At 42.0% G+C, this 11,959-nt stretch overlaps 1 protein-coding gene across 1 annotated transcript in view; it reads left to right on the top strand.

Moving 5' to 3' along the window:
- Positions 1 to 214: 214 nt before the first annotated feature.
- The window catches only part of MED13L (mediator complex subunit 13L), a 388,191-nt gene continuing 376,446 nt past the window's right edge, over positions 215 to 11,959 (top strand). The window contains exon 1 of the mRNA XM_026661254.1: positions 215 to 1,044. Within this exon, the coding sequence (XP_026517039.1) occupies positions 973 to 1,044 (72 nt within the window). The 5' untranslated portion in view covers positions 215 to 972. The remainder of the gene's footprint in view (positions 1,045 to 11,959) is intronic.

The following is an 11,959-nucleotide window of genomic DNA, read 5'->3' as shown; positions in this document are numbered from 1 at the left end:
AGCCCACCCCGTGCAGCAGAAGCCGGCTTATTCCTTGCTCTATAGCGCCCCCAGTGGAACGTCTCGGAAGCAGCGGGAGGGGGGAGACGGAGGAGGGAGTTGAGCGTTCGCTTCCCCCTCCGCTCGGAACGGCTCACGTGGTACGGCGGCGGCCAATGGCGAGGCGAACTGTGCCTGGCGGCCGCCATTGCTGTCAGAGTGGAGAGGCAGAGGCGAGTGTGTGAAGAGGAGCTGGCGAGCGGGGCCGCCGGGCGGGCAGGGCCAAGCCGAGGGCGGCGAGGACGGGCAGGGACAGCGCGCGCGCTCTGGTCCGCGGCTGCCGCCGGTCGCCCTCAGCACCGGGAGCCCCGCGCGGAGCGTAAACAAGGCGGTGGCGGCGGCAGCAGGAAAACACCATCCACCCACCGCCAGCGGCGGCAGCAGCGAGGGGCGGCCGGGCGGGGAGGGGAGGAGACACGGCCGCAGCCGAGACAGCGCCCCCCGTCAGCGGCCGCCGCCACTGCCTGGGGCCCGGACCAGGCCCCCCCCCGCTTGAGCGGTGTCCTGCAGGGGCCGCAGCTGGGCCACGGGAGGAGACCCCCTGACGCGAGCCCCGCACCGGGGGCCGAAGCGGCGCGCAGAGCAGCGGTGCCGACGGGACTGGGAACGCCGGAGGCGAGACCGCCGGGCCGGAGCGCGGCCGGAGCGCCTCGGCGGCGGGCCTCGGGCCGGTCCGCTCGGCTCGTGGTGGATTATTTGGCAGGGGGCGGGTAGGTGGATCGAGGCCCCAGCCTGTGGAGCGCCCCCTGCCGGCCACTGCCCCTTCCGCGGGCTGGTGTTTGTGCTGGGGACACAGCGAGGGGCAGGACTGCGGCGGCTGCCCCGGTGACAGGAGGAGCGGGCGGCACCAGGGAGCCCCGGGCGCTTCTTCCTCCCTGCTGGGCCCGTCTCCTCAGACATGCCCCGCTCTGGTGGCCGGGCTCGCCGAGGATCATGACTGCAGCGGCGAACTGGGTGGCGAACGGGGCCAGCCTGGAGGACTGTCACTCCAACCTCTTCTCGCTGGTAAGTGCCCGGAGCGGAGGGGGGTGTGAGCGCGAAGGCCGCAGCCCAGCTAGTCGGGGCGCACGCAGGGACCTGGCTGCTCCTTCGAGCAGCGGCGCAGCAACTTTGGCGGTTCGGTGCGGCTGCCAGGGGCTTTATAGCCTGGGCCCGTGGGGCTGCTCCCTCCCGCTGGGCCCGTGGGGCTGCTCCCCAGCTAGCCCCTCCCCCCGGCTCAGCTCCGTGTTTATTTTGCTCTTTAACATCGGTTGTTGCAAGCGTGCGTTCCCCACACAGCTGCATTGATCTGAATACGAGATGTCAAGGCAACGGATTGGGTGTCCCCTGCCTGTGCTGCCTGCATGTGTGACCATCTCCTGTGGTAAACAGTCTGCTCTCCCCGCCCCTGCCTGCTTTGGCACTTCATGCCCTTGTGCTTTGTGCCTCTTCAACTGCGTGTGGGTTTTTTTCCCCCCTCATCTTTCGTAATGACAAACGCCATTTCAGCAGCAAACAGTTCATGCAATGTGATTATCTGTAGGACTTGCACTCCGGGCTCTTGTGTCTGAACGTCAGCTGTCTTTATGGTTTTACAGCCGTGCCCCCGCTGCACCGATGGGGAGGGACGGGACTTTTTCTGGCCTTGCAAGAAAAGCATTAGCTGAAAATGCAACATGCTGGGTGGCTTGATAACATAGATGCTATCTTCCCATCTCACTGGTAGCTCACAACTTTCACTTTGTACTTAGATTGCATGGTTTAATCTTACAACAGTTATGGTATCAATTGTTCATGTTGAACAGTTGCAATTAACTATACAGATTTTTAATCTTAATCAAAATGAATAGAAAGAAAAATTACTTGCTGTTTGTATTAGTGACATTTTATTTGAAAATGCCTTTTTGCTTTATTGTACACTACAGCTGCAGGGACATTAGTGGAGTGAAGGGGAGAACTCTTGGGTCCCCAATAGCTACCCCAGGGGGAGGAGGGGTAGAGCATAGGACTGTTTATTGGTGAAATGGTAACTCATAAAATTAAGGTGGGAGGCAACTGGGTATAAGCTGTATGCCAGGTGGTGTGGGAGAGGAAATAAAAAACAAAACAACCCCCCCCCCAAATTAGAGTTCAGGTTTACTTTTCTCAAGGGGTGAGAAAAGAATGTGAATTGTTCAGTAGGAAATTTAAAAAAACACTGATTTTAAAATATGGTTAACTCAGAATCTTCAAGTTATGCATATTGCTAGTCTCTGAAACCATATGATATTCTTTCTTTAATTACTGTTAACCTCAGTCTTTCTCCCATGCACAACCCTCAATACCTTCCTTTGGATTGTTTATTCCTGACATGTTGTGCCTTGTCTTTAATGAGAATATAATTCTTTGCGGGCACAGACTTTATTTTGCTATGTGTTTGTACAGTGGGATCCTGATACTCCTGACAAGAGGCTTTTGGGTGTCTGTTATAACAAATACCATCCTTTTTGGCTTTTTGACTTGTAACCACTTTCAAAGCTATGTAACATTATTTAAACTTGCACTTACGCTAATGTTTGCAATGCCTTTATACCCCTAGTATATGCTTGCAGATATAGTAATGGTAAAAAGTGGTTTGTGTACACAAGTCTTGCATACTAAGAAAAGCTAACCAGTGAATACAAGAGAATCAGCTTTATCAGGAAAGATTGTCACCAGTAAATTAAAGAACAGTTAATATTAGTTTAAAAAAAAAACCAAACACCCTCCCCTGCACCCCCAAAAAAACACACACAAAAACCACAACAACTTTGTTCACCTCTTTTGGTTAGGAAATTGATTAATAAGTTTTGAGAGGTATACATGGTATAGTTGTAGTCCCATTGTCAGTCCATCACAGGTAAAATAATTCTTGGTATATGGTAATGTGAATTACAAAAGTTTATATTTTCAGATTTTTTTTTTCAGAGCTTATACTAAGAAACTTCTATAGAGCAGCCAGTTTTTTAATTGTATGCATAATGTCAGTGAAATAAAAGTACAAACGATGATGGAATTTGCTTTTAAAAGTGCTCTTGGATTCAGACTGACGTATAAAAGCCTCTATAGAATCAGAATATGATAAGGTTATACCACTTCAAATTTGGGCTTTTAAAACCATCTTATCAGTCTCCCAAACATTTTTTCTGTAATATCAAATAACATATAAACAGCTGTTTGCAGATATGTTTATTTAACACAAAATAGTTTGCAAGGTTTAACTTGGCTTAAAATTTGTAGGTGTGGGCAGTACCTAACTGGTTTTAAATGGATCATTTAACCAAGGTAGAGTCATTTTCATGCTTTAGACTTTAAACATGTTGTAACGGGATCAGAGGACAGCTGTGTTGTAATTGTTTTGTATTTTGCCTAGCACAATGGGGCCCCAACACAATTTGCCTCTAGGCGTGTGTGTATCTCCTAACTTAGTGGTATTCTTTTTGTACTATGCCTGATCCTGCAAACCCATACACATGTGAGTAATTATTGGGGATATTCACAAAGTAAGGTGTTGCAAGGTATAGTCCTTAAATAGTAACTTTATAAGTGACAGTAGCATTTTATAGAGCATAGCGTGCAGTATAATCAGCAAACTCAAATATTAATGTGATGTTCCATTTTTTCAGTTGCATTACTAATTATTAGAACTTTATTGATAAATATAGAATTAAAAAGTATTGACAAAGAAAATATTAAAAATGTGTGGCCACAGGCACTGACATTTTACCCTCAAACTGTTAAATTTGTCAAAATGTATGAAGTATTAAAACTACAGTAGACCAGATCATAAACAACAGGAGCTCTTGCTGATTATCTTCTGAATGCAACAGAACAAAATATACAGAATTGTTGTGTATTGGTTTTGTTCTTGTGAAGCAGTGTGGTTCTCAAGAACAAGACTTGTGCAATATTGATTTAAGACAACCCAGTTATTAGAGAAAGTGTAATTTAGCTGTATCATGTTCATTTTTACCTCAGTCTTGCATTAATCTTTGACTTAAACAGAACATGGAATTCTTGATGGAATAATTACAGTAGTGAAGTAGCTACAGACGCTTTACAATATTCAAAAAACCTTCAGCTTTAAAAACAAACAAACAAACCAGCATTAGCATGTGACTAGTTAACTTAGTGTTTTTGTTATTTGATATAAAATTAGCTTTTTGAACTTTTATCATGTGTAGATTATTTTTAACAAGATTGGTAGGCATGATTTGCTTTGAATCTTTGTACTTGAAATCATTGTTTTTTAAATAGTGATTTTCTGATAGTTGGTGGTTTTGCATAATGAGCTCAAGGATGGAACATAGTGTTTTTCCTATGTGGTGATGCTGTAGAAATGACATTTAATTCGAGATCACTGCAATTAGGACATTGTAATATTTATCTTGAATTATACTTTTTCTTAATCTTGATGCAGAATGTTTATCCAGAGCTTGATGGTGATCACAAACATACTATAGTTAATGTTGCATGAAACTTGTTGTCCATAATCGTGGTATGAAGGACTGTTATATGTGTGTGTGTGTGTGTGTGTGTGTATTAAAGTTATTCATACATACATACATACATTATCATATCATTGCTGAACCGAAGCAGAAATTCACAGTGCCGTAATGTTAACATTCGTATTGCCTATCAAGCGAAAAACAAAACAAAACAAAACACCCCACAAAGCCCACCATTTTTGTGTGTTTTTCCTGAGAACATAGTAGCTCTGCTCCCAATGTAGGCAGATTTTTACATCTCCCAGTGTAGGCAGATATTACAATACAAATAACATTTTATACATTTGTCTTCAGAATGCTGATAAAATTTGGATTATTTTAGTATTTACAGTGTAATCTGTTCTGTGTGAAAATAGTTTAGCTTACTAAAACATGTTTTTGTTTAGAATCCTCTTGTTTATAGCACATGGTATTAGAGATTTTATTTATTTTATAATAACAGTGCTACACAATGACTGCAATATCTGACTCTTGCAAGGAAACATGTTTATGTGTGTAATATTATATCTACGTGGAATAATGTATGAGTTTAGTATGTTATTATAGCTGGCTAATACTTTTTTGAAAGAGAAAATATTCTGAAATAGTATACAGTATACCAAAATGCTACAAATGTGGGCTCAATTCTGCAGCCCTTCCTCACATGAGTAATCCTTACTCATGCAAATAATCTTTGAAGTTAATTGACTGTGAAAATGACTAAGGATTACTTATGTGGGAGTAAGAGTTTTTAGGATCTACTCTATATATGACTAAAATATAATAGTTATTGATGTTCTTTTAACATAAAATATCTTTTGTGCACAAACAAAAAACCCCCCAAGATATAGGTCTTGTTTACTAGTGAAATGAAGTAATAAATTAGTTATTTTAGGTTTATAAAATTCACCTTTCTTAACTTCATGCCATATGTAGCAAAATAATTTAATCATTTGAAAACAAAAAATAACTTTATGCAACATTATGTGATTCAGAGATGAACAAAAAAAGATTGTCCCCTATCCTGTTTCCCTTACACTTCTCTTTTTGTTTTTCTCTCCCTTTTCCTATGATTGTTTTATAAAGGGTGGGTCTTTTACTGAGCCCTGAAGTCTAGTAAGGTAAGGCTTTGTTGCTCTAGTATGAGAAGCAAGATTCAGAGTTTAGGAAACTTCAGCTAGCCGCAAGGAGTTTGCCTAAGTGCTTCTGCTATGGGCCATTGCCTCATAGGAGGAGAGACTAGAGCCACCCATGGGAGGGGTGCTGTGAGCTGTTACTGGATGCTGCCAGTGGGAGATGAGTGATTATTCACCAGTGGTACTGGATCTACTATATGAAAGATATGTCCAGAAAAGCAGTGGAAGAGGGGCAGTAGTATGTGTAGGACACTAGGCAACAGTGGAGCACGTGAAGAGGCAGACTGAATGAAGATCCAAAACAGTTTGATTATTCAAAAAGGATAAAACCGTATAGTTGAGAGAGGTAAAAATACTTCTGTGCTTTTACTTTTTTGTGTAAGCAGTTGTTGGAGCTGCTACAGGGATATTGTGAAATAATTAACAGACTCATGATAGGAAGTGGGAGGTAGTTCACCAGACTATTTCTCTATTGAAATGTGGTCTGTGTTATGCAAATATGGTTCACCTCTGCAATAATCCATTTGGCTGTGACAAAGGCTGAGGTTATTATAGTGAAATCTGGGTCCATGAGTAAACATTGCAAACAGCTTATGGGATGCAGATTTAAAAAAAGGCACTCTTTCCTGAGATGATGCTTCTGGAAGACCAGATGGCAAAGAGCTGGCAGGAGAAAATCTAATTTGCCAACTTCTTGAGCAAAAAGTGGATAATCCCCTCTAAGCATTGATGACAGAGGCAAGACTCACACCTGCTATATTTTCAAGATCTTTCCCCAACACACCAACATTCTCTGCTCCAAATGGAGTTTCAGCCAATTTGTTCTCACCTAAGTTTCAGTTTTATTGGGAATCACGACTTAATAAAGGACCTGAGTGTTTTGCCCTGAGAAAGCATAGATGATAAACATAGGATTGCATCTGATGAAAACAAAACATAAAGCTGATTATGACCACTGTGCAAATCATGTTGCAGACCTTATGCACATTTAGGAGATCAGCTGGAACTTCATAGAACCTTACAGGAAAGATATTATATTATTTTGGACATGAGTAGTTGCCCAAAAGAATTTTTTGAGATATTCTCTGCAGGAAAGAGCAGAATAGTTGGCGTGATATCACTCGCTCCAGTCAGAGTTCACAAGCAAATCAGCAAACTCTCATGGTCATTGGTATCAAAGAATACTGATCAATTGAAAAATATGCTTCTTTTGGCATATCTTAATCTTTTGAATAGCCAAAAAGGCTATATACGATTGGAACAAACGTACTTTCCAATAAACATATAACTAAACACATGTTTTATATGAAAGTACGTTCCTTTGTTTACTAGATCACATGAGGTTGTAACTCTTTTTACTGTAGTTATCAGACTGGTATTACAATCCTGCCAGTTCTGTGGTACATCCTAGTTCCCCATAGCTTCTCCTTCTGCAGTACCCCATCCCTAAAATACACATTCTCCTGTCACTTTCCCTCTGAAGTTACTAGCTACTGACAGGGAAGGGGGAAAACCATTTTAAAAAAAATGAGCTTCAGACAGCTGGAGACAGACAAACTAATACAAGTATCCTGCTGTAATATAGCTATTTCATTTACCACATCACCAAAATGACATTGAAGCTTTGTGGTAGATTCCCTCTGCACACAGACAATCAGAAAGTAAGCACCAGAGGCCTGAAAGGCCTATGATACTAACAGTGACAGCTAGTATCCTGTTTCTATTGTGACTTCAGTTACTAACATCATCTTACATTAGCATGAGTCCTATGCTGTGGGATGATATCTGAAAATAAGCTGTCTGACACCTTCTGGTAAGTTTGGTTTTTCAATGCAAGGATTTGAGTTAACCTTTTTATTTGTTAAACCAGACATCATTTAAGTTTTACACAAATCTAAACGGTGTAGGCAAATTTTCCTTGGGATTGCCTCAGGATTTATTACAATATTTAAGTTTGAATTGTTTTGGTATTACTGTATATTATTACAGTTTGAGGAAAATACCATGTTTTCAATCCAGAAATCTTCATTGTTATTTGTATGATCTTTTCATATAGCTGGAATCACATGAATGACTTGACTATTACTTTCTTAAGTGGGTTCATTCAAAATTATCTGTGGGTCGTTCTTTTGAATATGTGGCGGTGTGGCACTGATGTAACAATTATACTTCAGCTGACTAAGTATATGGTTATAAAAAAATACTGTTTCAGCTGCTTGAATTAATTTTAGAAGATGCCCTTTAATGTTTATAATTAAACTAAAATGTTTTTAAATTTAATTTTTGATGTAGTGTTAGAATTGCATTTTTAAGAAGTCTTTGGCATAAATAGTATTGATTTAATAAAGAAAAGAAATACTATGACCTATGTGGCTTACAGTTTATTCTAGTATTGTTCTGGTTCATTCTCTAACTCAGTCTCTCAGGCACTGTTGCTTCTCAGAATGAGCCATTGTACTGAGTAGAATTACAATAATGCACATGGAAATGTGACCACAACTTTATTTTATGGCATTCTACTTGTTTATGTGGAAGAGGGGGTTTATGTACTACTATTCTGTGATAATTCCCAGATACCACGTTCAAGATACTGGGGTCCATTTTTGTTAGGTGCTGCACAAACACATGCAAAGACATTGTTCCTATCCCAAAGAATGTTGTCTGTCTCGGTCTCTGTCTCTCTCTCAAAAAGTTCAATTGAGAGGTTGGTGGGAGAAGAGTAAATTATCATTTAAATGCGTGCCTAAATTCTGTTTTGGTTTTTTAAAAGCAGTATATGTCTACTATGTCTGCTAAGACAGTTTCAGGGGCTGGTGCTTTCAATGGCTGAGATCACCATTTTAGATTGCTACCTTCTTTTTAGTCTAAGCCTTGGTCTGCACTACAGACTTATGTCAGTATAACTACATTGTTCAGGGGTGTGGACACAGTTATACTGACCTAACTCCCGGTGTAGACAGCACTATGTTAATGGGAGGGCTTCTCCCATCAACATAGCTGCCGCTTCTCAGGGACTTGGAGTACCTACGTAGATGGGAGAAGCTCTCCCATTGGTGTAGGTAGCAGCTTCACTAAAGTGCTACAGTGGCGCAGCTGCAGTGCTGTAAGTGTAGACAAGCCCTAAGTTTAACTTTAGTTTTATCAAGCTTCTCCCTCCTCCTCAAATCAGTGCTGGTATCTCCACAGACTCTCCTTATCAGGTTCTTACAAGCCTGAACATGTCAAACTCCTGCAATAAAGCCTACAGCACCATGTAGTTTGCACAGAGTTCTAAATAAGCTATATGAAAAGCATTCCAGAATTATTTTGAACTGGTCATTTAAATGTCTTTTTATGGAAGATCTTTTCTCTTCTAGCAGAGTAATTTAGCTTGTGGAATGAGTTCACTTTAGGTTTATTGGTCTTAAGTTGAAATAGGCATAGACCATCTTTTCTGATAAAAGTTGATGAGTTGGGATCTTCCAAGATCCCTTCCATGGGGGATTTTGGGTCTGTCATCATGCCATTTTCCTTTCCATATCTACAGGCCTAATCAGGTGGGGATTTATTTGCTTCTATCTGAAAAGAGTCTTGAGAAAGTTTATATGTATCACACTAAGGCCCTTCGTCAGACCATCTAACTCTTCTTTGATGCCAGTGTTCTAGACAGTGTTGATGCTAAATGACTGTGCCTGTCTGACTGCATTTCTGTGCTGTTATGGTCTTGCTAGCCTGAAGCTAGGAGTCCATGTCAGGGCCCATTTGGTCTCAGGCAGCCAGTATTGTTTACCTCAACGTAGTTCAGTGATGGACACATGTATAGTGACTGATTACATGGACTGCACTCTATTCCCTAAGTGCTTTGGCTTGGTATGTGTGGGAGTGTTCTTGCCTTGATTTCCTAGACACACAGTTCTGTGTCAAAGGAAGAGAAATTTAAACTTCTTCCTCCCTGCGGTTTTGTTTGTTTGGGATGTCCCATTTTTCTGTGGGCTAATGTTGGACCATTTTCTTTAGGAAGCATCTGCTAGGCCATTGAGTGGCTACCCCTTATGTTCTGGGAGATTTCCTTCCTTAATTTAAAAAAATTCTTTTTCTGGTTAGGAATTTTCCCTCATTGTTATGGCTCTCATCTCAGTTGTTGACATTTTTCTGTTGGTATTGCTTTGAGCTACTTTCTCTGCATGAGTGGGTATTTGCACAGATGGTATCTTTGAAAAAAGGGTAATTATTTATTTGTATTCTGCTTTTCTGAAGGTATCTTGCGGATTTTACTCACTCACCCTCCTATTTTCAGAGTTTGGAGGTTTTTTGAATAGCAGGTAATTTGTTCTTGGTTTTCCCTTAATGTGATTTGAGTATTCATTGTTCATTCATGGATACTCTCTTTATTACTCTGAGACCCTTGCAGCATCTGCAACTGAAGCACACTCAGTAAGGCAGTGGCCAAGACCTGGCTTATAGAGGGTCAGAAATCTAAAAGCTAAGCAGGTTTGCCACATGTCTTGCTCAGGAGCATGATACGCAAAACAGAGGATTCTGCAAGATGCTTTCATGAAAGTAACAATCCCTTACCTGAGGTCAAGGTTTGTAAAATATCACTGATACCTACTAGTCTGAGAGAAAAATAGCTGTATTACCATGCCCTGTATTTATTTACTTTTTTATTTTGGCAATTTTTCACTTCCCTCCCTCAGGTGAATCAGCTCTGTTCCCCTGCCAATTCTGTCCCAATTTTACTCAGTCCCACTAAAAATGAGTCGTCCTTCACATTTTTCTATGAATCCCACTTATGGTGCTTATGTGCCTCATGTCCCCAGGATTCGAATTTTTGACTAGCAGTGTTCACTGGGGCTATGCCTCCACCCTGAATGTCCTTGTCTTTCCTTTTCACCTCCAACCAAGAGCATGTATGTCATAGTGGCCCCAACTGCCTCTCAGTTCTCACTTGGTACCCAGAGCAGTGGAATATTGTGGTTTCTGCCTGCTACCCCTTATTGCCTTTTTTGGGCATAGCCATGTAGTTAACTGTTTATGTATATATGTATATATATCTGTATATCTAAACCAGTTACTTTAGAATATTTCTCTGTCCTCTTTGCAGCCTAATTTTTGTGCAGTTTTACATGCTCCTTAAATTTCATACCTTGAGTACACTTGAGATGAAAGCACTTTCTCATCCAATGGCTGAGCCTGAACCTTTTGGATTCAAGCCATACCTGTTATGTGGTGATCTTATCCATCTAACTGATGGACATAGTCTGTGTTCTCTCTTGGTGAGAGCCATGTCCTGGACTGATGCTTGTTATGTTGGTCCTCTTCCATCACGATTTGCTGATCTGGAGGTATCTGAATAAAGCTGTGCCTGCTGGACCAGTCCATTAGGGGAGCCTCAGACTCAGGAAGCTGCTTATCTTACTCCAGAAAAGGAATTCTCTTCTCACAGATCCCACTTCTTTAGTGTCCCTGTAAGCAGAAAATCTACAAGAGCTCCTGATGCTGGTCCCAAGAAGGGACCTATAATTTCCTTAGCTATCCTCGGCCTTCAATCTGAGATTGATATTGACTATGAACATAGTGCAGAAGCTTGGTACTGCCTCCACTGGGTTGAGCCAGGGCAAATGTGAGCACCACTGCAAGGGTGAGTCACAGTACCAACTGTCCTCTCTTGAACAGAAAGAGTAAAGAAGCTAAAGAAAAGTCATGGACTCTTCCAAGCCAAAAGCACAGAGTTCTTATTTCCCTAAGAAGTCTAGTAGGGCTGTCGCCCCCTCTCCTGCTCCTCCTGGTCATCCTGCTCAGAGCAGATCTTGCCTCTTCACTGAACTGAAACTTGGTGTCAGCAAAGTCTTGCTGGCACTGACAACGCCAGGACCAGACCTAGTGCCAGAGTTACTGGCGATGCTTTCAGATCTGTCACTGACCTTCACCTTTGAGCCCATAGCACTGGTCGTGATACCTCTGGTTCTGATCTCTATGGCACTAGAGAGAATTGAACCTTAAAATAGGTATATCTCTATATATTTTATATCTCATAGAGCTGGAAGGGACCCTGAAAGGTCATTGAGTCCAGCCCCCTGCCTTCACTAGCAGGACCACATACTAATTTTGCCCCAGATCCCTAAGTGGCTCCCTCAAGGATTGAACTCCCAACCCTGGGTTTAGCAGGCCAGTGCTCAAACCACTGAGCTGTTCCTCCCCCCCCCTTCAGTACTGATTGTCTCACATTATATTTCTGAGATCTCAGTATCACTCCTAGGTCAAATCCACTCCTCTAACACTTCTTCCCCTGCCTATTCCTTCTTTCCAGATTCTAGCATG

The sequence above is a fragment of the Terrapene carolina genome, unplaced genomic scaffold, assembly GCF_002925995.2.
Source record: "Terrapene carolina triunguis isolate 2854851 unplaced genomic scaffold, T_m_triunguis-2.0 Scaffold951, whole genome shotgun sequence".
NCBI lineage: Eukaryota > Metazoa > Chordata > Testudines > Emydidae > Terrapene > Terrapene triunguis.
Note: the sequence above shows the minus strand (reverse complement) of the source record. Positions and strands in the feature narration are given on the sequence as shown.